Raw genomic sequence first — 26051 nt, 5'->3', positions numbered from 1 at the left:
TCAGCCTTGAAATTAAATGATTCATTCCCCGAGTATAACTTGATCTTAACAAAGTATCTCTTTCATTATCAGATTGCTCTCTCATCCAACATCCGAGTAAATCGTTCCAAGAACATTTATTCTCTTGCAATCCAAAATGCTGCAGTGAGCGATAGTGGAAAATACACAGTCAAAGCGAAAAACTTCCATGGGCAGTGTTCTGCAACAGCATCTCTGACCGTCCTTCGTAAGTTTTTTGCTTAAAGTCTTGTCTTAATACGATATGGCAAAAGCAGTTGATTGTCCTGATTCTTTAACAAGCTGTTAGTTTCATTAGGTAAAGGTAAAGGGACCCCTGTCTGTTAGGTCCAGTCGCGAATGACTCTGGGGTTGCAGCGCTCATCTCGCTTTACTGGCCGAGGGAGCCAGCGTACAGCTTCCAGGTCATGTGGCCAGCATGACTAAGCCACTTCTGGTGAACCAGAGCAGTGCACGGAAACGGCGTTTACCTTCCCGCCAGAGCGGTACCTGTTTATCTACTTTCACTTTGACGTGCTTTTGAACTGCTAGGTGGGCAGGAGCTGGGACCAAACAATGGGAGCTCACCCCATCGCGGTGATTCGAACCGCTGACCTTTTGATCGGCAAGCCCTAGGCTCAGTGGTTTAGACCTGTGTCCACGTTAGTTTCATTACTGAACCTAAAATATTGAATTTAAAGTATATATACTTATATGTTTCTTGCCCGCTCAGTGTTACCAGAAGGCTTTGAACATCTTGCTATTAACCCGTTGGTTCCAGTGATCACTGTTTAATAAACTATCGGAATAATTAATGCCCAAAGGGTTAGTTCTCTGAATTTTTTTTCTTATGTTTCATTAAAGTTCTCTGGTACAAACTTGCTGAATTTTAAAACCATCTGGATACCAGGAGCCAACGGGTTTCTCTATGTTTTGCTGTTGATGTACTGTATGTATGTGCTTGTGTTTAAGGAAAATGGCAGTTTTTTTATGGCAGTGTAGTAGTTTTAATGGCAGAATACCTGCCGAGTTATGTAAAATAAGAAGGGAAATCAAAGCACTATCCAAAGGGCCTATATCTTCTTCTTTTTTAGGTAGTTTCAACGGGATTACATATTGCTTCTCAACAGTATGCATATTAAAGTGAAATTATTATTATTATTATTATTATTATTATTATTATTATTATTATTATTATTATTATCATTACTACTACTACTACTACTACTACTCCATGATTAGGAACGTTATTACAACGAAATTCTGTTTTCCTTAAACAGCAAGCCAGTCTCTTTCTCCATCCATAAAGTAAATATATAAGTCACATGGCTTCACCAGTCAACGTGATGTCATTGGTTTTTCCGTTCTATGTTTGCTATTGTCCACAGCTCTAATTGAAGAACCTCCAAAAGAGGTAGTGTTGAAAACAAGTGGTGATGCAAGCATGCAGGAAGGTTTCTCTTCGCAGTCGTTTCAAATGTCTGCTTCTAAACAAGAAGCTTCGTTCAGCAGTAGCAGCATGAGTGAGATGAAATTTGCAAGCATGGCTGCCAAAAGCATGTCCTCCATGCAAGAATCCTTTGTAGAGATGAGTACCAGCAGTACCAGTCAGAAATCTAGTCTGACCCAATCTAGTCTGACCCAACTGGAGAGTTCTTCTAGTAGAATGATTAAAGCTGGTATGAGAGGTGAGCAATACTATTATACGTAGAGTTAGAAAAACACCACAATATCCTGGATATGTAGAATTAGTCATTACAGTAAAACTTCAGTTTCCGCTAAGAACTAACTTGATTTTCCCCCTCCCATTTTGCAAAGGAATACCACCCAAAATTGAAGCTCTTCCAAACGATATCTCCATTGAGGAAGGAAAGGTTCTCACCATATCCTGTGCCTTCACTGGTGAACCTACTCCTGACATAACATGGTCCTGCAAAGGGAAAAGCATTTCTAGTCAAGGTGGTAGATTCCACGTTGAAACCACTGAAGACTTAACCACTCTTATCATCATGGATGTTCAAAAGGACGACGGGGGACTTTATACACTGAACTTAGGAAATGATTTTGGCAGTGACTCTGCTACTGTGAATATTAACATTCGATCAATGTAAAAGTTTGATCCTTTTTTTATTTTTTGGCACTTGACTTTTGGCAAGTGATTCATATGGACTGAAATAATTGATCTGTAAATATATATTAAAAAAATATTTTTGTACCTACCTGAACCAGACAAAGTCCAAGGATAGACGCTATGACTTATAGTCATTATTATTTGACTTTAAAACAATTTTTAATTTGACATGTACATACTGTATATAGCCGCAGATAACGGTTATGGAGCTTTGTACCATTTATTTTATGACATTTTAAAATGTAACTTTTGGAACAAACCGTTGGTAGGAGAAAGTTTCTTAGGGAACGAATACCCTGCTCAACATTTAACTAATTTTTGTGCCTCAACAAAATGTTGATGTCTAAGAATGCCTCAACAGGTAGAGAGGCTCCCTGTTGAAGACTTATTTTACCGACACCTAAGAGATGATGCTGTGCACGGTTTCATTATACGTGCACGAATTTATTTTGAATCAGAGACATAAGGCATTGGTGAGGTTTGCAAATACCCTCCTGTAAGCCACACTTTAATACCTTATGTTACGTCTGATCAACGTCAAAACTATATTTTGTTCATGACTGACTCACAATACCTTGAACAAAGTGCAAGCGGCCAGCATTTTGTTCATCTCCTATCGTGTTGTTTCTGACACGCCGACTACCCAAATAGCTTTCCAGTAAAGTAACATCACCTGGCCATCCCGTAAAAAAAAAAAAGGCCATTTGGGTACTCGAGTGCAGAAACAGTACCAACTCTTGGAGGTTCCTAGGATGCAGTGATTGTGTGGTAGCAGTTAGGATTTTGGCTAGATACTGTCAACTGCAGGAAACTAAGATTTGAACCACAGTTTGAGAAAAGCTAAAACTGTTGTTATAACATCACATCTTGCCCTGAACTTAGAAAAAAGAATGAATTAGTTTTATTTTATGTAGTAGTAAGTTGTTCGGTTAGCTGTTTTGTTGAACCTCCTCGAGATAGTATTGTTCATTTGAAATAAAGCATGTTACCTGCACCTCATCAAGTGTATGTTCTGGTCCTTGTATGCCCTTTATTTTTTGATGCCTGCATTTACCGCGTTCAGCCATTGTCCGTCTACTCAAGTCAGATTTCTCCCTGCTTATTCTCGCTCTTCGCTACATCCAACAGAAACTACACCTCCTAAGATGTGCAGTATCCATTATTGGAAAACATTTGGAACAATTCCTAATTTATAAAGAGAACAGGCCATATAGGTAGCACATCTATATATATATAAATGTAAACTGGCCATGTCCGTTAGAATCAACCTTTTACCAAAATTGCTTGACCCATTGCATTCAAATTTTGACACAATGCCGCATGCGGATATGAGAGTGACCCCATAACATTTTCAAAGACAGATGCCACACCTGTGCCAGGTAAAAAACCAAAAAAAAACCGTGTTTCAAAACACACCACTCAGGCAAAAATGCATGCTGGGAAAAGAACCAGGCTGCAAAACAGCACCCTCTAGCAGCGGCTACACTGGTACTGCACCTAAAACCTTCCCTCTCAACAGCACCTCGGCTCCCGTTTACATACTAGGCCGAAGCCTTTACAGACTAGGCCAAATGGAGGTACTGACTCGCCTGGGTGGGGGTTGGGGGGAGGAGGGGACAGGACAGGTCAGGACACGGTGGGGCCAGTCACAGGGACGAGTCAGGGGGTGCAGGGAGGAGGGTACGTGTCAGGACAGGGTGGGGTGAATCACACGGATGAGCCACAGCAATGCATGGCAGGGCCAGCTAGTTAGCAATAAAAGAAGGTAGTGGGATGAGGCCTCAAAGTCAATAGGCTGAGGTAAAAATAGTCATAAAAGTGGAAGGCATTGGCCAGGGGGGGGGAAGTGTGTTTTACAAGTGAAATATTATAACCTAAAATGATTTCATTTATTTGTACCTTTTAAAAAAAGAGAGAGATACTCATTAGGAGGCCAAGAAAGCAAACACCTAGGCCTGTCAGCACTTCTTGCCTTCTTCAGTCCCAGCCATGCACCGACGGAGGTGTTATGGTGTGCTGAAAAGAGAACTAAATGCAGTAGTGTATAAACGCTACGCGCGGTATCGATAATGATCTTCACAGGTGTGTTCAGTTGTATTGTAGTGTTAATTACTGAAGTACAATGAAATGGCAGGGCTGGGAAGGGAGGGAGGGGAGAGGTAGCAAAAGAGTGGGGTCCCCTTTTGTCAGCTTCTACCCTACAAGCTTTAGGCTTCTGTTTCCCTCAAATTCACTCCTCAGCTGTTGGCTCAGCTGCTTAAACTCCACTGGCAACAACTGTGAACCGTTATGGTTATGCAATGATGTCACCACTTGAAGCTATGCAAAAGAAAAAGATCCACAACAGCAAAATGCAGGAACGCAAATGAACAAACCGCTCACTCCCACTCCCACTTGGGACCTTTCCTAGGAAGATAACTGCAGGGGATGCCGCCAGAAGCCAGAGATTTGCGTGTCCATTTGGCTTTCAGGTGCCCCAGCAAATTTGAAAATTCAGGAACACAGGAAGCTGTCTTATAGCAGAGCAGAATATTTGTCCATGTGGCCTAGTAGTACCTACACCAACTGGCAGCAGCTCTGCAGGATATCAGGCAGAGCTTTTCCACTTTGTCTTTCTTCCCCCATTTCCCAATTCCTTTTAGCCTGCCATGCTCTTTCAGCTCCTTGAACTATGGAAATACGGTACTTTGGATCTCAGCAGATGTTGGCTGTCTATTGGGGTTTTGAGATGGATGAGGGTGGTATGCCATTAGGATTTAATAACCCACTGGGGCAGAGGTAATGTGTCCAAGCGCTCCAAGACTCCTTCCCCAGGAGTCAGAGTCTATGCTCAATATGAGAGAGACAAGGCACCATTTCATACTTTGGTTCAGCTACAAAAATGTCCAATTCCAAATCTGAATATGGCGTCATTACACAGGAATTAGCCTGATGAAGCTGAGGCCCCCTAATGCAACCCCCCCCCCAAATGCTAGTTTATTTTGGTATCTTTCCTTTCCTATTCATCCCTTGTTCCAAAATGCCACGTCATGTAATAGGAGCTGGCATGTGACTTTCAGATTATGGCTATTTATTTTATTCTGTTTATTGAATTTATATACCACCCTATATCAGGAGGTCTCAGGGTGGTTCGCAGAACAAAATCAAAATATAAAACCACAAAATATATAATCAAAATAAAAACAACCACCTAATAACACACACACACACACACACACACACACACACACACACAAAAACCCCACATTTTAAAAGGGCATAGGATGTCAAATCAAATCAATTAAAGGCCTGGTTAAAAAGGAATGTTTTTGCATAGCGCCTTAAGGTGTATAATGAAGGTGCCAGACAAACTTCCCTGGGGAGAGCATTCCACAAATGGGGAGCCACTGCAGAAAAGGCCCGTTCCCGTGTTGCCACCCTCCATTCCTCTTGAGGAGGCACACAAAGGAGGGTCTGGGTAGGTTCATGGGGGGAAAGGCGTTCCTTGAAGAACTGCAGTCCTGAGCCGTTTAAGGCTTTATAATCAGGTCTCTGCTGCTTTTTCACAGCTCCACAAAATGCAGTCTGGAATCTGTACCAAACTGACATGTCCATAATGATCACTGCAGCTCAAGTAGTAGCAGCAAGACCTGGTGAACCAGAGCTGCCATATCATGCCCAGCAAACCATCAGCCAGAAGCTAGTGATTGGTTTTTGTTTATTATTTATTTGGCACAAGAGACTGGACTAATTTTTTTAAAGGCCCAAGACACCATCCCTTTTAGGAGTCTGTGAACATAGTAAACTCCAACACACTTTATCTTATGCGTACATCAGTGAAAAATAGTGCAGAAAAAGGAAACAAAAAAGAATGTTAGAAACTCGTGGGCAGGCTGTGAAGAAAAAACAGAAGTCCTGAAACACAACATGGGTTCATACTGGAGTCAAGAAGCCAAGAATGTAGTGTATCAGTGGATCTCAGTAATTTATATTAATCACAGCACCAGCAATTTGCTTGCAGAAAGGCAGGCAGATGGAAAGAGACGAGAGAAATCCCTGAATGGAGCAGAGCATACAACTGAATTTGGAGAAGAAAATGGAGGAAATGAACCACTCTGAATTTTAGCTGCTATATAAAGATAGTGGGAAGCCTAGCCAGACAATATTAGGCAAGGTTTTTGGCAGTACAGTAGTCAAGCAGTGAAGTTCTTGCTGCGTATCCTCACCTTAAGGGTATGTTCCTGTTGGTTCCAGCCAGCCATGTCTTCCTGTGGGATACTCCATTCTACCTTCTCCCCTGTTTTCTTGTTCTCCAAACTGGCACTCAATTGTGCATGCTCAATCTTCATTGGGTTGGGCTGTTTTGTTGTTGTTGCTACTTGTTTCATTAATTTTAAAAAATGTGTGTTATTTTACTTCTGCAGCTGGGGTTGGGGGGGACGACAGAAGAGTGTGATTCCTCTCACCTTGCTGTGCATTACTTTTACACACGATGAAGCTCCTGAAAGCAACCTTATGACTACCAAATGAAAGCATCCTAACAGGAACCAAATGTAGCCTAAAAGATTTGACCAGAAAACAAAGTTGTGCATGCCTGCGTGTAAAAACTGCATTTATTGAACACTTACATTTTAAAAGAAAGCTTCTTCTTTTTTTAACATTTTTTTTAAAAAGTGCTCCATGGCCAAGACATAATATACCAAGTTTATCCCAAAGTGAATACAAAAACAAAAGAATTTACATTTCAAAACACTAACAACTTTGGGCTCAATTCCTCAGAAATTTCTGTGCAAACCTTGCTGAAATTTAAGCTGCATTTTCCACCTTTGCTTTTTTGCAAAAAAAACAGCCCGTGCAAGAAAGGTTTCTGACAAACTGGGCCCAGAATGTATGGTAGGTGGTGGTTAAGTTACATGGTTCATTCTCTAGTTCAGAGTATGTTTCTCGGCTCAATTAGAAATGAGTTCATATTTGTCATTCAAGTTAACTGAGAGGAGAATATTGCTGTACATGTATGCTCTTCTTGAAGTTATTGGACTCACAATGATAAAAGCCACCCTCCCCCTTTGGTATAAATAGGTCGTAAAGAAATGTACAACTGCAGCTATGAATACGTTACAACAGCCTCTCAAGAGCATATTTTAGAAACCGGCGCTAAAATAACACTTTGGTAAAAAGACACGTCAAGGATATCTTGCTGTTTAGCGAAAAGCAGGGGCAGAATCCAGCCGAAGTCAAGTATTTCTGAGTCCCATGTGCTTTACATACTCTTCAACTGAAATGAAGTGCACACTTTGGGTTGGATCATGTCCCACAATTTTTAAAAAACAATGCTATTTAGTAATGGAACACACCTCAACAACGATTAAGCATGTCTCACCCCCCCACCCCACCCAAGTATTGACAACGAGGCATTTTGTGGTGCAAAAAGGAATAAATACATCAAAACGTTAAAATACCTTTACCCCATGTATAATGCCTCGAAAATCAGATAATTTATATCACTATTTAGAAAAATACTTCACATCTAACACTTTTTTTAATTGGCTAGGCTTTGGGTGCAAGCCAGAGAAATGTAGGTGTTCTGAGTCCAAGAAAAGAAAAGGCACAGGAAAGGAAAGAGGAAAAAGGATGGAATTTAAGAAATAGAGCAAGATTTTCCCAAACCTAAGCAGGCTAAAATCTCATTGGTTTCACACTCAAGAGGGTTTCCGAGGGCTTAATTTTGGCTAGAACATGCCCTGATACTATACTCAAGTGTCACTAATTCCAACGAGACGGAAGAGATCAAAGTTGCAGAGATTATGCCCTTATGTACACCACGGTTTTTAAGAAGGGAGAAATATTAAATTACCAATAAACCATGTTTTAGGAATACCGTCGCAGTCTAAATGTGAGAAAAAGCATCCCCTGGCAGGAAAGGTGCAACCAGGAGCCATAATAATAATAATAATAATAATAATAATAATAATAATAATAATAATACGGTAGCACTGCCACTCAATTCAATAGGAAGGGAACTGTGTGCAAGAATAGGATATTGTACCAGCAAAGCAACGACGTGATCAAGTGAGTCTATGGCACAAGTTTCCCCTACCCCAAATGTAAAACTTTTTTTTTTGTCAAGGCTCTAAATGACCATCACACTTTGTAAAAAGGAGGGCTACATTTGCAAAGGTACATACCTATCCGCCGGACCATAATTTGTTTCAAAAATGCACAAACTGAAGGTTGTAGGAAAATATTCTCGCCATTAAACTATATAAAGATAAAATACGCTTTGAAGTTAGTTTTTACATTATTCTATAAAGTGCAGAGAAATCCTTCGCACAGGGAACAAACTACCCCCTACGACAACAGTAGAAGTACAGCAGCTTTTGCATAGCATTACTTAGAGAAAGGTGATTCCCTTCAGTTCTTCAGGTTGTAGGCGGTAGAGTCTCTTCACGTTCTGATTGTTTCTTTGACACCAACAGGGCTGTGTCGGAAATGGTTGAAGGCGCCAAGTCTCCATTGAGAGTATGCCTGGAACAGTATGCTGGTCCTACAAAGAGACAGATCGGGGTTTGCTTTCAATTGTGCCTTTGAAAATGTTGCATTTAGTCATTTTGGCTTGATGACACACGTGACACACAAATGTTGTGCTCCATCCTATCCAACGTGCTCAACACAGAACTCTAGGGTAGGAAGAGATCAACATATGGCTGAAAGAAACCTCTTAACCCCCCTTCCCTGCTGGACCTTGGCAAGCTGGGTGCCTTATATAAAGTCAGATTATTTGACCATCTAGCCCAGTCTTGTCGACCCTGATTGACTCTTCAGAGGTCCTTTTCCACACCTCCAAATGGGGTAGGGCATAAAGAGAAAGGATCTAAGTTCGGCCCAGTAAAAATATACTGTACAGGCATGATTTCAATTCTTTTAAAAGTCATTATTTCCACTCTATCTGGGGCTACTTGGAAAGTGACTTGGAAACTACAACTAATCCAGAACATGGCAGCTAGACTGGTGCCTGGGAACAGGCACCAGGACCACATAACACCGGTTCTAAAGGATACACATTGGTTCCCAATGTTTCCAAGCACAATTCAAGGTGTTGGTGCTGACTTTTAAAAGCCTAGTCCCTGTATAATTGAAGGAACATCTCCACCCCCATCGTCCAGCCCAGACGCTGAGATCCAGCTCTGAGGGCCTTCTGGTGGTTCCCTCGTTGTGAGATGTGACGTGACAGGGAACCAGGCAGAGGGCCTTCTCGGTAGTGGCGCCCTCCCATCAGATGTCAAGGAGATCAATAACTATACAACTTTTAGAAGACATATGAAGGCAGCCCTGTATAAGGAAGTTTTTAATGCTCAATTGTGTTCTTATATCTGCTGGGCAGAGTACAAATAAAATAATAATAATAATAATAATAATAATAATAATAATAATAATAATAATAAGTCTAGAGCAAGTCTCCCAAAGACTAGTGCCAAAGCTATTTCCATCAAGCACCAATTGACGAATACTAATATTTGGATACCCCAAATCTCTGAATTTAATTTGTGATATGTGCGCACAGAGCAATCCCTTGCAGGCAGCACATGTATGTGTGAATGGCCACATTTCCCTATGAGAAAAACAGATGTGATCATCATTCCTGTATTTATTGCGAAGAAACTCACTCCTATAAACTAACATGCAATTCCCAATGGGCAGCAGCATGCCTGTGCTTTGCCATTTTAAAAGTCTCCTACTTTTTCATACCTATGTTCAAAAAGTGTAGTTTGAGTCCACATGGAGGATCTTGAATGTGCCAAAAGGCAGGATGCAAACTCCCCGAGCACCCAGCTTCGGTGGTGCAATGCAGGAGACTGCGTTGCTCATTTTTGTAGCTGATTTGTTATAGGATAGATAATGGCTGCGGAGCAAGTGGTCTTCTATCTCAAAGGAGAACAAGAATCCAACTGAAGCACAAAGATAGTAGAATGCACATGGGTACACCAGAACTTACTGTCTATATCGTCAGGGGGAACATCTACAGAAGGTTCTGGATCTAACACTGTCCTTCTACACCTTTGGGATGACCGGTGAGAAGAGGAATTTGGTTCTTTTATCGAGTGGCTGTTCCTGCAAACGAAATAGCATTGGACATTTCATTACGTGTCCTTAACACCCATAGTTCTCTCCAGTTTATCTTACTTAATTTTTTTAATGGTCTTTGTTTGGTACACTTTCCTGAAATAAAGTACCGAAAAAGATTAAAGAGAGACAGGAGTTCTGTACGTGGAAGGGATCTCCATGGGAGACACATGGGCATCCACTCACAACAAGAGGAGACGACCATCTTGTGTCACATACTTGGAAGTCAAACGGAATCCATTCCGGAAGTCCATTCCAACTTCCAAAACAGGCGAAAACCAAATCGTGGCTTCTGATTGGGTGCAAGAAGCTCCTGCAGCCAATCAGAAGCCGCGGAAGCCCCGTCAAGACATTCGGCTTCCAAAAGAATGTTCGCAAACTGGAACAATCACTTTCGGGTTTGCGGCAATCGGGAGCCCAAACGTCAGAGTTCCAGGGCATTTGGGATCCAAGGTATGGCTGTATAAGAGGCATGGGCAGGGCTTTGTGTTAAATTGGGAATGGCTGGTGGCACTGCAGCAATATATTTTAAAAGAAAATGTATGCCCTATTCAGTGCCCAAGGTGATTAAAAGAAAATTAAACAGAAAGCAACCCAATGAAGTTAAAACAATGCAAAAATAAATAAATCTTGAATAGGCAGGCAAACAATCCAAAATCAACACCCCAAAATCAACTAAATCAGGCATCCCCAAACTCGGCCCTCCGGCTGTTTTGGGACTATAATTCCCATCATCCCTGACCACTGGTCCTGTTAGCTAGGGTATGATGGGAGTTGTAGTCCCAAAACAGCTGGAGGGCTGAGTTTGGGGGGTGCCTGAACTAAATAACAGTCATGGAGTTGGATCTAGATTTACCCTTTGCGGAAATAAAAAACTCTTTCCGTTAGTGTAAGCGAGTGAGATCCAGCAGAGGCTCTCGCTGGAAGAAGCAGGAGGCCGTTTCTCCCTTCCCTCTGAAATCCCCATAGTGCCACCTCTCCCATTTGTTCTACAGGGTCCTTGAACTTCTGAAACATTTTTTTTTGGGGGGGGGACATAGGGAAAAATGAATCAACAAAAATCCTCTCTCCTGTCCTCCCCTTTCTTTCATTGTGCCCAGCACTGTTGCAATGAGCCTAGTTGGTGACCCAGAGTAGGAGGCTGAGGCTCAGCAAAACACCCTATACAGAGGATAGGTGCGAGGATAAAACTGGGAGGGAGAGGACCACGTATCCACCTTTGGCTTCCTGGAGAAAAACAGGCATGTAAAAGAAACGTAAATATATAAATAATCAAGAGCTGTAAGCAAGGCTGGTTTTGGGCTACAACTGGTGGTTAGTGAGAACAGAACTTAATCACAAGTCCTGGTTCAGATGACATGCTATGCCAAACCTTGGTTTAGTGTGACAATAAATAAACAATAAATAAAAAGTACCAGAGAGAAGCATGAAGCATGCTATCTATCTGTCAGATCCAGGAACCTGCATATTTGTGCAAAGCAGCTTACTGTGGGTGGTATTCAACAAGCAAATTTTACTCATAGTAGATCCATTGAAGTGAATGGACCTGACTCTGCCATGCTCATTCATTTCAATGGGTCTGCCTCTGAGTGAAACTTGGCTGAATACCATCCGAGTTTGGATTAACTGGGAAACAGATAACTGCTTTTTTATTTGAGACGATATGGGGCTTCATATAATAATAATAACGAAGAAACTTTCTATTTATTGGTTGGCTGGTTGGTTTCCAGGATTTAAAAAGTAATACGTTCGCAATTTTGTACTTACCTCTCTGGATTACAAGTACCTGGGTGGCTAACAGAACGTTTCATCTAGAAAGTAATTTTAAAACAAAACAGGTTATTACATACTACTTTTTTGGTTGGTTATCTGTATCTTAAGGACGATGATATTTTTAATAAAGAAAAAAAATAAGGGAGGGATTGGGTGGGTGTTTTATTTTGAAGCAGGCAATTTTAAACATAGGATGCTGCGTCATATAGAGTCAGACCACTGGTCAGTCTAGCTCCATATTGCCTACACTGAACTGGCAGCAGCTTCCCTGGGATTCAAACAGGCCTACTTACTTACTGTATTTATTTCATAAAATTTATAAAACTCTTGACTGCACAAAAATAAACGCCCAAAACCCTCAAGGCAGTGGATATGTTGTGGACTGAACCAGGGTGGGCCCTCCTGTGTACAACAAAGAGCAGACGCTCTATCCTGGCCTCCCCTTTGGGAGGAAGGGCAAAAGTTAAAAACAGAAATACATAAAAGAAAACAATAAACAGTGTGGCCAGGTGGTTAGACAGTGCTAATTCAGGCTGGGGTGGTGGTGGTGGTGGTGGCCAGAGTTCAAATCCCCATTCAACCACAAAGCTCCATGGGTAATTTTGGGCTCTTGGCCTACCTCACAGAGTTGTTGTGAGGATAAAACAGGGAGGAGCCATGTAGGCAGTCCCAGAGCTCCCCAGAGGGAGGACAGGAGAAAAATGACAAACATATTTCCCTCACAGATGAATCCCATTGACTTCATTGGGCACTGAAAGGCCTCACCGACTACCCCAAAACATATCCAAGTTTGCTTCCACACACACATGCAGCCAGGCACTTGCAAACACTTAAAAATGTAAACACTTCTTTCCTGGTAAGGATCGCAGCCTTAATTACTCTTGAGAGAGGATCAATTCATTGACTTGGGAAAAGCAGACTATGGCAGTTTGGTGGAACCTCTCCTTTTGAAAATCATCCCACCATCATGCTCTCTCAAACTCCCTCCAGCCTGCAGAGAATTGGGGGTGGGGGTGGGGAGAGATATTAAAAAAATGTCCAACCATTTGCACAGGTGAAGGCGACACAGGAGAAACTAAAGGATCGGGGTGAGGCAACTGAAACATCTCTGGCTTGAACTTGGCGTTTGCTATTTTCACACATTCTTCGAGGGTCGTGATAAACGTGTCACAGGTAGCGCTGAGCAAGGAGGACGCTTCGTTCATATTCTGGAAACACGGGAAGCAATAGAGAACAGTGAATTCACTTAACATTTGTTGCCCGATAAAAGCTTTTTGGTGAAACGAGAGACGCTGACTGGGCAACACGTCAACTCTTTAATGAACTGCAAGCTTGTGTAGCATTCTTCTTGGCTTGCATTTTAGACTGACTCCGAGGAATGTTCAACATTTGGGTAAAGCATCATCCTTGGCTACTGGCAAGGCTGCCTGGGGCTGATGGTGCTCCAACAACCTCTGAAGCGGCCACAGATTTCATATCCCTGCTGTAAAGGCAGACAGAGACATAAAAGTAGGCCAAAACTCCACTGACATTTCTGTTGTGGTGTAACATTTTTCTCTGGTGCAACGGAAGGACAACAACAACAACAACAACAATAATAATAATTTATTATTTATACCCCGCCCATCTGGCCGGGTTCCCCCAGCCACTCTGGGCGGCTTCCAACAAAACAGAAATTCTAAAATACAGAAATCCATCAAACATTAAAAGCTTCCCTAAACAGGGCTGCCTTGAGATGCCTTCTAAAGGTCTGGTAATTGTTGTTCTCTTTGACCTCTAGTGGGAGGGCATTCCACAGGGTGGGTGCCACTACCGAGAAGGCCCTCTGCCTGGTTCCCTGTAACTTGGCTTCTCGTAGCGAGGGAACAGCCAGAAGGCCCTCAGAGCTGGACCTCAGTGTCCGGGCAGAACGATGGGGGTGGAGACGCTCCTTCAGGTATACCGGACCGAGGCCGTTTAGGGCTTTAAAGGTCAACACCAACACTTTGAAATGAAACAAGCATTTTCATTTGCGAATGAAAGGATCTGAAATTCCTGCTATCCAGGGTGGATAAAAATCAAAAGATTTTTTTAAAAACAACAACAAACAAACACACATACCAAAAAAATAGGATTATTTTTTTAATTCGGATTTTTAAAATAAAATGCTTTTGGAGAAAAAATCTTTCTAAAGTTAGTTTTCTATTTAAGTTACATTGTAGTCCAAAGGCTATTTATCAGGAAATAAGGATTTGTTTAAGTTTTTCATGTGTGCTAAAACTCAGTCTAAGGTTGTTGTTGTTTTTTAAGATGTTTAACCACATCAGTTAACAAACATGGATACATATGCCACAATGTTATTGTTTTAGTTAAATAAATTGTTTAAATTGTTATTAAGGGAATGGTCATTTTTCTCCTTCCAATAAAGTACAGCAGAAAAGTTGTCCAAATATAAAGTTAACTTATTATACCCCACAATAATTTCATAATTATCACTTTATGTATTTCAGATAGTATAACCAAATCAGTAATTTTTGATATAACTGTAAAAACTACTCTGAAAATTTATTGTTCCAAAAATGAAGCCTTCATCTGGTTGTAAATATTAAGATTATACCAGCAAGAATGAGTCTTTCTGTAAAAACAAATATGATTTAAATCAAGTCTTACTGACTAGTGATCTAAATCAAATCCACCCTGCTGCTAACTGTGCAATCCTATACAAGTCTACTCAGAAGCAATCTCTCTTGAGTTCAATGGGACTTGCTCCCAGGCAAACGGGTACAAGACTACAGCCTCTGTTTCACACCCACTGTTTCAACAATCCCGTGCTGTTCTGCTATTTTCACCGAATGACATTTTACCAATTGTTGCTGCTCTTTCTGCTTGTTTTTTGCCTGCCTTTTGCAATTAAGTTTTCTACTATTTATTTTGCTGTTTCTTTTTTTTTTTTTTTTTAATTTAAAATAATCTTTATTGAAAATCTTTAAAATTCAACATATAAAAAGAATAGAATATGGATAGCAGATATAACAACATAACTACACAGAACAGAAAAAATAAATAAATAATGTCAACCCAAAAGTTACTTCAGATGAGGAAAAAAAAGAATAAAAAAAAGGGGGGGGAAAAGAATTCTAACTTATGAAAAACCTAACAAACATAACAATTTTTGATGTAACATAACATAACTTAATATATCTTAACATAACATAACAAATGCAATTTAAAAAAAAAAAAAAAAGGGAAAAAGAAAAAGAAAGAAAAAAGGGAGATAAAGAAGGAGAGAAAAAAGAGAAAGAAAAGGAAAAGAGGAAAAGGAAGAAGAGAGAAGACAAAAAGCAAAAAAAGTGTATATATATTTCGACCACTATAACATTACGCATTGTTAAAATCTACTAACCCCCCACCCTCTCCCCCCTTCACCATATCGTGACTTCCAACCACTCCTATATTCTGATATAGGTTTCACTGATAAACCGCATACCTCTCTCTAATTTAATTTGTTTTCTTAATATTGTGACCCTCATAAGTCTGTTATTAGTTGCGCCTTTTCCACTTGTTTTTGTAAATAAATCTTGAGCGGTTTCCACTCTTCTCCTGCTTTTTCTTCGCTTAAACCTTTAGATATTCCGACTTTGATTGCTGAATTTTGATAATTTATTAATTTGGTCAACCACTCTTCTTTATTTGGTATTTTTTTACTCTTCCAATTTTTGGCGACTAGGAGTCTACCCGCTGTTGTTGCATGCATTAGCACGCATCTGTCTTTTGGTTTTATGTCTTCCTTCAGCATACTCAAGAGGAAAATTTCCGGCTCTTTTTTAAAGGAGTATCTCACTATTTTTTTTAATTCTTGGTATATCTCATCCCAGAACTTCTTAATTTCTTTGCAGCACCACCAGATGTGTAGGAAAGTACCTACTTCTTCCTTGCACCTCCAACAGGTGTTACTGACCCCTCCGTACATCTTGGCTAACTTCGAAGGGGTGAGATGCCACCTAAATTGCATCTTGAGCACATTCTCTTTTAAATCGTAATTTGAAATATAATTTGAATCTCTAATCCATAAACTTTCCCAATTTTCAACCGTAATTGTTTTCCCCAAATCTTGTGCCCATTTTATCATAACCGCTTTGGTTAACTCATCTTTTGTGGCCCAATCCAACAATAAATCATACAAATTTCGGATAAATTTATTTTTCCGCTCCAATAATATTTTCCCAAATTTGGATATCTCTCTTTCGAAGCCAATTTTTTTGTCTTCACTAAATTTCTGATTTATTTGAAAGTATTGCAGCCAAACATTGCAATACTTTTTGACTTCATTATATTCTTTCAATTTTAAATTTCCATTCTCTTCTTTTAATAAATCTTTATATGTTGGCCAATCTTTATCCATATTAACCCTTTTAACTGCTATTGCTTCTTTAGGTGACAACCACCATGGTACTTTTGGTTCCAAGACGCCCTGATATTTTTTCCATATTTTAATTAAAGATTTCCTCACAATACTATTCCAGAAGGTGCTGTGTTTCCCCAATTTTCCTTTCATTAGATAGTGGTGCCAACCAAACCCTACTCCATATCCCTCTAAATCTAAAATTTCGGTATTTTTCAATTCAATCCAATCTTTTAACCATAGCAGGGCTGCCGCATCGTGATACAGTTCAAAATCAGGTAAACTAAACCCCCCCCTTTCTTTTTTTTCAATTAATAATTTGTGTTTGATTCTTGGCTTCTTGTCCTCCCAGATGAATTTCATTATATCTTTTTTCCATAAGTCAAAACAATGTGAACCTCCCAAAATCGGAATACTTTGAAACAAAAAAATCATTTTTGGGAGGACACTCATTTTTATCACTGAGATCCTACCCATAAACGAGATTTTTAATTTTTTCCAAATTTCCAATTTATGTTTAATTTCCTTCCACTTTTTTTCATAATTTTCTTGATACAGGTCAATATTTTTATTTGTTATTTGTATGCCCAAATATTTTATTTTCTTCCTAATTTCAATGCCAGTATTTTCTTGTAATTCCTTTTTGTCACTTTCTTCTAAATTTCTTACTAACAGACTGCTTTTTTTATAATTTAACTTGAACCCTGCTAATTTTCCAAATTCATTTATTCTTTCTAATGCTCTTGGGACGCTTTTTAGTGGATTTTCTGTAGTAATCATAACATCGTCAGCAAAGGCTCTGACTTTGTATCTTGTGGCCCCTATCTTTATCCCTTCGATTTCTTTATCCTCTCTGATATTTTTTAGCAAGATCTCTAATACTATTATAAATAATAGAGGGGACAGGGGGCAGCCCTGTCTCGTACCTTTTTCTATATTAATTTCTTCTGTTGTTATTCCATTTATTATTATTTTAGCTTTTTGTTTACTATATATCGATCCAATTGCTCTAATCATTTTTTCTCCAATCTCTAGATGTTGCAGTGTTTTTTTCAGGAAGGCCCACGACACATTGTCGAAGGCCTTCTCGGCGTCGATTGACAAAAGTGCTGCCTCCTTCCCTCTATTATTTTCAAGACATTCAATTATATTTATTATATTTCTTATGTTGTCTTTTAATTGTCGCCCTTTAACGAATCCAGATTGATTTTCATGTATTATTTCTTTCAGGAACCAATTAAATCTATTAGCCAAAATACTAGCGAAAATTTTATAATCACAGTTTAATAAGGAGATGGGTCTATAGTTTGTGGGTTGATCTAGGTCGGCGTCTTGTTTAGGAAGGAGGGTTATTGTAGCCTCTCTCCAAGAATCTGGTACCTTTCCCTCCATTAGTATTCCATTCATGACCTTTTTCAATGGGGCTAGCAATAGATCTTCCATGCTTTTATAGAACTCTATAGGGATCCCATCAGGGCCTGGCGATTTGCCAATTTTCATCCTTTGTATTGCCTCTCTTATTTCTCTATCTGTTATCATCTCATTTAGTACTTTAATCTTATCACCCGGAATTCTGGGTAACTTATATTTATTTAAAAAATTCTCTATCTCTTCTTCTTTTTCCCCTTCGTTTCGGTATAAATTTGCATAAAATTTTTCAAATATTCCTCTAATTTCTTTGGGTTTTTCAACCAATCTTCCTTCTACTTTTAATCTATTTATCCACCTCTCATTTTTTCTTTTTTTTAATTGCCAAGCTAACATCTTTCCTGGCTTATTAGCCCACTCGAAGTTCTTATATTTCCAGAATTGGGTTTCTCTTTCCATTTCTTGTTCCACCATTCTCTCGTATTCTCCCCTTAAGATTTTAATCTCTTTATTGAGTTCCTCTTTCTTAGTTTTATACAATAGCTTCTCCTTCCTCTTAATTTCATCTTCCAGCTGTTTTTTCTTTTTCTCTTTGGCCATTTTGTCAATCTTATTTTGTTGTAAAAAATATCCTCTTGTCACGGCCTTCCCAGCATCCCACACTGTTTTTAAATCTACCTCCCCATTACCATTAAATTCAAAATACTCCTGTACCATCTTGCGGGCCCCCTGTAAGATTTTTTTATTTTTCAATAGAAATATATTCATTCTCCATCTTCTCTTTATGTCCTGCTCTTTTTTTTCTATATTTAACATAACCGGATTGTGATCAGTCATTGTTCTGGGTAATATTTCTGTTTTCCCTATTCTTATTATTAAATTTTTTGAGATCCATATTCCGTCTATTCTAGTGGCCGATTTGTGTATAGATGAATAGAATGTATATTCTTTTTGTATCGGATGTTTGTATCTCCAAACGTCAATCAATTCTAAATTCCCCACCATCTCTTCAAAACTTTTTGGTAATTTGCGACTCTTTTCATTCTTCCTAATTATTGATTTATCTAGTTCTGGGTTTAAGACTCCATTTAGATCTCCCATTACTAAAATTTGCTTATCAATGTGTTCTAGTAATTTCCCTTCTAGTTCCTTAAAAAATTCCATTTTACTCCCATTAGGTGCATATATCCCTGCAATTAGCCATGACTCTCCTTCCACCTTTATTTCGACCATTATTATCCTTCCCTCTGTATCTTTCCAAATTAGCTTTGGTTCCCACTTCCCTTTGACATATACCACCACTCCTCTCTTCTTTTTTTCACCTGCAGATATAAACTCTTTCCCCAATTTATCATTTTTTAAGATTCTTTCGTGTTTATTATTTATATGGGTTTCCTGGAGGCAAATAATATCCCAATTTGATTTTTTCAAAATATGTCCTAATTTGTTTCTTTTTTTCTTATTATTTAATCCGTTCACATTCCAAGATATGATCTTTAATTTCATTTTGATTTATTGTAATTTATTGGGAATTTTTTTTAAAAAAAGAAAAAAGAAAAAAAGAAATTTTAATCGTTCGCAACTACAGAAAACAATTTAAATATGATATGCATAAACATCAGAAGCCTATTTCAGGAGAGAGTTCTTTTTCATTTTGTCTATTCATATTGAAGCGTTTAAATCCTATATCCCCATTCCTATCACAAACATTGTCTTTCACATATAACCTTATTTATACCTTATTTAACTTAAAGTTCTTATGTTGTCTCTGCATCTTGATTGTCTTTTTCTTCAATTTCTTTCTCTTCCAAACTGATGTCATCGTTGTCTTCTTGGTTGCTATCTTGTGGTTCGTCTATCGGCCGGGCTTTTTCACCACCCAGTTCCTGCCAATATTTTCTCCAGAATATATCGGCCTGGCCTAAGTTCTCGAACTTCCTCCTTCTCCCTTTGTAGAAGAAAGACAAGCCTTCTGGATATTCCCAGCGGAAGGGGATTTTTTTTGCATTTAAAATTTTTGTGAGAAATCCATATTTCTGTCTTTTTTTAATTAGTCTTGGTGGCACCTCCTTTAATATGAAGATCTCTACTCCTTCTATTCTCAGTTTCTTTTTTCCTTTAGTCTGTAATATCTTCTCTACCAGCCAGTTTGTGGTGAAGCTCGCTATGCAATCTCCAGGCCAGTTGTTTGCTCTTGCCTTTTTCGAATTTACTCTGAAAATTTTTTCAACTCCTCCTTCTATTTCTTCAGGTTCCATCTCTAACCATTTTGCTAGTTCTTCCATCAGCCATTTTTCTATATCTTCGTTATCTTTTTCTGGAATGTTCCGGAACCTCAGCGTCTTTTCCCGGAGTTTGAGTTGTTGCATGGCAAGGGCATCAAGGGCCGCCTCTTGCATTGTTCTTTGTTCTTCTAATTCTTTTTTCATTCTATCCATTTCCTTTTTCTCCTCCCTTTTTTCCTTGGCTGCTTTTTTGAGGTTATTTTCCAGCATCTGAATTTTTTCTTTCATTTCTTGTATTTCCAATTCTGCTGCTTTACTTCTTTCATCCACTTCACCCAGCTGGGTTTTCATTTCATTCCTTTCTTTCTCGCCAGTCTCTATCCTTTCTTCTATGTTATCCATCTTGTCTTCCAATTTTTTCACTCTATCGCTCATTTCTTTTTTAATCTCTGACAGATCTTTCTTCACTTCCCCAATATCACCTTTCAAACTCCAGATAAGTTCTTTTAAATCCATTTCTTCCACTGCAGAATTCCTTCTTTGCTGGGAATTTCCTGTCCCTATCTTTTTCAGTCTCTCATTCATGGTTTGTCAATTATATTCGATTGTATTTCCAAGCTGTAGAATCTTTTTCTCACCACACGATGGCGTTGTATTAGATTTCAAGCAAACTTGTTGCCGTATTTTATTTGCCACTAGATGTCCTTCTTTCCCTCTGCGTTGAATTTGGATTCCCTCTTAACTCGCTTCTTTTATCTATGCTTCTCTCCTTACTTCCGGCTTCTTCATTCAGATTTTTGCTTCATCATTCCTGTGGAGGGGTGTTCGCCATTTTGGACAACCTTTCTCTCTTTCACCCTCTCCCACTCCGTTTTTTTTAAAAGTCGTTTTGCCAGTCACCGGGCTTGCATTTAATTGGTAAAATTACTCTCTTCCCTTCGACTCCCCTTTGTGGCGCACTTAAGCAGTTATTCAAGTTTAGAGTCTTTTATCACAGGCACAGTTTTATTGTATGCGTTTTATTTTAATCAGAATACGGATGGCTTCAAAAATAAAATCCTTAAATTGGTGTCTTTTATCTCATCTCTTTTATTTTCCCGGCGGCGTCTCTTAAAGTATAAAAGGTTTCTTTGTTACCGCTCTGCCGCCCTCCCCCTTCAGCGGATTGCTCTATTTCAATCGCTGTTTTTGCTCGCTGTTCAAATGGGGGGGCTTTTTCAGTTTTTCTCCCTTCTTAATTCAACGCCCCTGGGTTAAAGCACGGTAAAAATGCAACGAAATTTTACCGTCAGAAACACGTCGGAGACGCGGCTTTTTGCTGGAAAAGTCGATCGTATCGTCTTAGTGCCCTGGGTTCTCCCCCACCTCTGCTCCTCCAGCGGGAGGGCGAGGGGTGCCGAGACTCCTCCGGACACCACCAACGCTTCCAGGTCGAGATCGCCTCCCGACCCTTCTCCTGGGGGTGCGTTAAGCCTTCCGCTACCCCCTTTTTTTACCAGCAAAACACCCCGAGGGTCGGAGACCTCCCGGAGCGCGTCCGATCGTGACCGCGGCGAAACCGGAAGCCCCCTATTTTGCTGTTTCATATTGATCTCTATAGGTAATTTTATTTGTGCAGGCCCCTTTCAGTAGACCTGGAGATGAAAGAGTGATGTGTTTTATATATTTATCACATTTACATGCTGCCCCATAACAAAGTTCTGTGGATAACTCACAATAAGTAAGTCTAAAAACAATCTACAGCGGTCCCTCGACTTACAAATTACTCGACATCCGTAGGTTTCGACTTACGAATGGGACAAATGGCCGCACGCTTACGAATTTTTCAACATCCGAATGGAAACCGTTGGCGTCTTTAAATGCGGTTTCCTCAACTTACGAATTTTTACATGCGGTTTTTTCGACTTACGAATTTTTCAAAAAAAAATTTCTTATGGGAAACCGTGTTTTGACTTCCGAACTTTTCGGCCTATGAATGTGCATTCGGAATGGATTAAGTTCATAAGTCGAGGGACCACTGTAAATAGAAAGTCATAAAATCAAAAGCAACCTAAATACAACAGGAAAATAAAAACACACCAACAACTCCAAAGTTAAAAACACAGATTTAAAAACTTGAGAAGACCAGACTAAACAATAGGCCATTTAATATATACATCAGGGGTCCCCAAACTAAGGCCGGGGGGCAAGATGCGGCCCAATCGCCTTTTCAATCCGGCCCGTGGACGGTCTGGGAAATCAGCATATGTTTTTACATGAGTAGAATGTGTCCTTTTATTTAAAATGCATCTCTGGGTTATTTGTGGGGCATAGGAATTCGATCATTATTTTTTTTCAAAATATAGTCCGGCCCCCCACAAGGTCTGTGGGACAGTGGACCGGCCCCCTGCTGAAAAAGTTTGGTGACCCCTGATATACATAAACCAAAAGTAATTATTGAAACTAAAGAGTTGTATTTGGGCCCTACTGGACAAACTGGTGGGTCCAACTTAATGCTGATGCTTTCTCCTCCCAATCCAAAACGAATAATATTAATTTTAAAAAAATGATCCGATACCTCAATGCTGGGCGACAAGTGATTTTCATCATGGTGAACGTATTCTTGGATTGTATGCACCTGCTGCATTAGGAGGTCACAGTAGAGACGAAGCTCAGACATTTTGGTTTTCAGAGATTCATTGGTTTCATTAACTTCTGCAAGGACATTGGGAAGCAGAAACTTCACTGGTCAGGTACGTGAGTTCCTGTGACAAGTTTTACGATGTAGGCATTTACAGTGGTACCATGGTTCTCAAAACGCTTTGGTTCCCAAACGCCGAAAACCTGGAAGTAAGTGTTCCGGTTTTTGAACGTTTTTCGGAAGCTGAACGTCTGATAAAGCTGTCAACTATTGTTTCTGGCACACCTGCACCAATCAGAAGCTGCGACTTCATTTTTGAACATTTTGGAAGTCAAACGGACTTCTGTAACAGTTTGGCACTTTTGTTCTTGCTATTTATTTTGCATTTTTGTTTTTGAGGCTTTTTCAGCTCATTTGTTTTTGTGACTGTGTGGAACCCAGTTCAGCTACTGATTGATTGATTGATTGATTGATTGATTGTGTCACTGTGGAAATGGATAAAAGCCCCCCATCCAAACAATGACTATCACCAGTGCAGTAAGAAAAAATAATACTTTTAATTTTCATCATCTACAATACTGTCTTGTTTATTTTATAGTACAGTACATTGATTATTGCTTTCATTTTATGGCTCAAGGGTCTCGTGTTAAATTGCTGTTTTAGGGGTTGTTTTTAAAAGTCTGGAACAGATTAATCCATTTTGCATTACCTTCTATGGAGAAGCGTGCCTTTGTTTTGGAACGCTTTGGTTTTGGAATGGACATCCGGAACGGATTAAGTTTGAGAACCAAGGTACCACTGTATATTCCTTTAAACAAAAGGAATGTCTGACTTTTATTATTATTATTATTATTATTAGTTACATTTCTTAGTCGCTTTATACTACTACAACAACAAAAGTCTTCAAGTGACTTGACTTAAGATAACATTCAAACAGGAGCCAGGGCCAATGAGCCAGCTAACTTTTGCTCTGTCCCCAATCCTCCTCCTATGATGGCAACACTGAGACTAAGGAGGAGGAAGCTGACCACCAGGACCACTGTCTATAGACTGGATGTAAATAAGAAGATAAGCAAGTGAGGGTTGGCTAAGGGCAAAGTATGGGTACCGTACCTTTTTCTTTTTTAGTTCTGGTGTCTGCCAAACAGGCTTTCGAGCTCCCCAGGGCTACCAGCCACCTCTGCCGTTCAGCTGCATTAACGGCTTTCATGTAGAAATGCTGTTCCCCTGGGATGATTAACTCCATTCTGGTGCTGTCTGTCGGGTGAACTTACGACAGGGGTGAGATAAATTAGAAGCACAGGTTTTTCAAAGGCTGCCTGGAATCACAGAGTTAGTACTTCCCAGTTACGACTGTCCTCCTTCCAATATCTAGTGTATTATCTAGTATATCAGTCCAGCATACTGTTCTCACGGCGGCCAACTGGGTGCCTTTGGGGAAATCTGTCAAGCAGAACCTGAGCACAACAGTGCTCTCCCCTTGGGCAATTCCAAGCAATTGGTATTCAGAAGCAATGCTGCCTCTGACCCAATAGCCATTGGGTGGAATTCAATGTTGCACTCTTCCAACCCCATGTGGATAGCTCAGTTGGTTACAGCATGGTGCTGGTAACACCAAGGTTGCAAGTTTGATCTCCAGGGTCCCTTCCAACTCTACAGTTCTAGGATTCCATATCCCACTTGTTCCAGCAGCACAAGCATTCCAGCCTGCCAGGTGGAACAATACTGTACCCTCTCCCCTGCACTATTCTGGGGGGGGGGGTGTTCTCCCACCCCCTGCCCACCTCGGGAGCCTATTTCAGGGGGCAGGGGAAAAGGCCCATTGAACAAGCAGAAGTCCATGCATGCACAGGGTGGTTAGGTGAATCCTGCCCATTGTATATCCACTGTTAGTCATACTCTAACAACAACAACTCTGAGTGACACTACCACCAGATATAACCCACAGTTTTTCACCGGAGTGAAGGAAGACAAAGGGCAGCAGAGCCTCTCTGGGTGATTCTGGAGAACAGCGGGGTGACACTGGACAAGAAAGAGGTGGGAGGAAAACCCAAAAAAAAGAAGCAAAGGGAGAAGCAGACCCTCAATTACTGGACCTGTGACTATATACAGTAAAAACATTTGTACTTGTACTAGGCGTCAAGCTGATGCTTGAAATAATCGGCTTATTTTGCAAAGACTGCCTAGCAGGACAGGGCGATATATCAATATATCCTCCAAAAGCGGTTTGAAGTCCATATTGTGATACCGGTTTCATAGTTTTTGACCTGGTAATATATCACGAATCATTATGTGTGTGCGTGCAAAAATCACAATGTAGGGGAAACTGTGAAGCCGGTCAACGCCACTACATAGCTCCATCCTTATTTCAGAAATTGTGATATATCAGTATATCACGATGTTTACCTGGCGATATATTGCAATATTGAAAACCAGGTATCGCCCAGCCCTACTGCTCACGTTAGATATCTCAGCCTAGAATGTAAGAAGAGTTTTCTTATTGAGAGAGCCTACCTTTGATTTCACACACTGCCATCTTTATGCTGCCTTTGCTGCCTTTGCAAACATCATCCTGCGAATCGTAGTAAGACAATATCCCGTTATCAAGAACAAACCAGCGAGGCTGCCAGCCTAGGGAAACAGTGCAAACAGAAAACAACAACATTAATCTGCTTTGTTTCAAAATGCAATTATCACACACAACAACAGCACCGTTCCTCAGTTTAGACCTCTTAGTTGTAAGTAAGATTTAAGTCTCTTTATGTAATCTTCAAAATCAAAACCGACACACACATTAATAATATACAAATACGAATCCACATTTCCCAGACTACTATACCTTTGCCGGCTCTGTCAAATTTTGTACTATTTCTGTCAAATTCTGTACTATTTTTTGAAACTCGTGAAATAATTGATGCTATTTGACTAAGTTATAGTAAGAGAAGATCCACTGAAATCAGTGGACAAGTTACAGGCTGACCAACTTAAATCCACTGATTTATTTGAGTCTACCCTGAAAATGAGTTAGTTAAGGTAGTGGGGAACCCTTTGCCCTCCAAATGTCACTGAACTAATCTCCCATCATCTCCAGAAAGCATGGCAGGGATGTTGGAAGTTGAAGTTAAGCAATACCAGGGGGTAGGGGATATATTGGGTACCAACTAGCACTTTTGGTTGTTCAGATACTATCAGTAAGATGTAAGAACATAATGATGAAATTCAGTTTAGTCACTCTTCTATAGGCCACTGTGCTGGCACAGCAGCACAAATCAGGATGAAGGCACCAAACACCAGTACAAGTGGGAATTTTTTTAAATGTTAGGTGTTTTATTATGCTTTTATATGTGTTGGAAGCAGCCCAGAGTGGCTGGGGCAACCCAGCCAAATGGGCAGGGTATAAATATAATGGTTGTTATTGTTATTATTCAGTTTCCTGGGCTTGCGACTGCTCCTGTC

General features: G+C 39.9%; 2 protein-coding genes across 54 annotated transcripts in view; one reads left to right on the top strand and one right to left on the bottom strand.

Annotated features, from left to right (window-relative positions):
* The window catches only part of TTN (titin), a 290139-nt gene extending 287012 nt beyond the window's left edge, over nucleotides 1-3127 (top strand). For 49 of the 50 annotated variants that reach the window (XM_088676590.1, XM_088676579.1, XM_088676604.1 and 46 more), the window contains 3 exons: nucleotides 73-226; nucleotides 1386-1685; nucleotides 1816-3127. In XM_088676590.1, coding sequence (XP_088532716.1) covers nucleotides 73-226; nucleotides 1386-1685; nucleotides 1816-2108 — 747 coding nt within the window. In that variant the 3' untranslated portion in view covers nucleotides 2109-3127. The remainder of the gene's footprint in view (nucleotides 1-72; nucleotides 227-1385; nucleotides 1686-1815) is intronic. The other variant, XM_035134229.3, reaches the window with a different exon arrangement.
* Nucleotides 3128-6691: 3564 nt separating this feature from the next.
* Nucleotides 6692-26051, bottom strand: part of PLEKHA3 (pleckstrin homology domain containing A3) — a 28137-nt gene continuing 8777 nt past the window's right edge. For all 4 annotated transcript variants that reach the window (XM_035134467.3, XM_035134458.3, XM_088676701.1 and 1 more), the window contains exons 3-9: nucleotides 25110-25226; nucleotides 23709-23864; nucleotides 22533-22669; nucleotides 13045-13209; nucleotides 11996-12039; nucleotides 10101-10216; nucleotides 6692-8651 (exon numbers count right to left, since the gene is read on the bottom strand). In XM_035134467.3, the coding sequence (XP_034990358.1) occupies nucleotides 8527-8651; nucleotides 10101-10216; nucleotides 11996-12039; nucleotides 13045-13209; nucleotides 22533-22669; nucleotides 23709-23864; nucleotides 25110-25226 (860 nt within the window). In that variant the 3' untranslated portion in view covers nucleotides 6692-8526. The remainder of the gene's footprint in view (nucleotides 8652-10100; nucleotides 10217-11995; nucleotides 12040-13044; nucleotides 13210-22532; nucleotides 22670-23708; nucleotides 23865-25109; nucleotides 25227-26051) is intronic.

This window comes from Zootoca vivipara, chromosome 1, assembly GCF_965207765.1.
Source record: "Zootoca vivipara chromosome 1, rZooViv2.hap1.1, whole genome shotgun sequence".
NCBI classification, from domain to species: Eukaryota; Metazoa; Chordata; class Lepidosauria; order Squamata; family Lacertidae; genus Zootoca; species Zootoca vivipara.
This window is presented reverse-complemented; position numbering and strand designations above follow the sequence as displayed.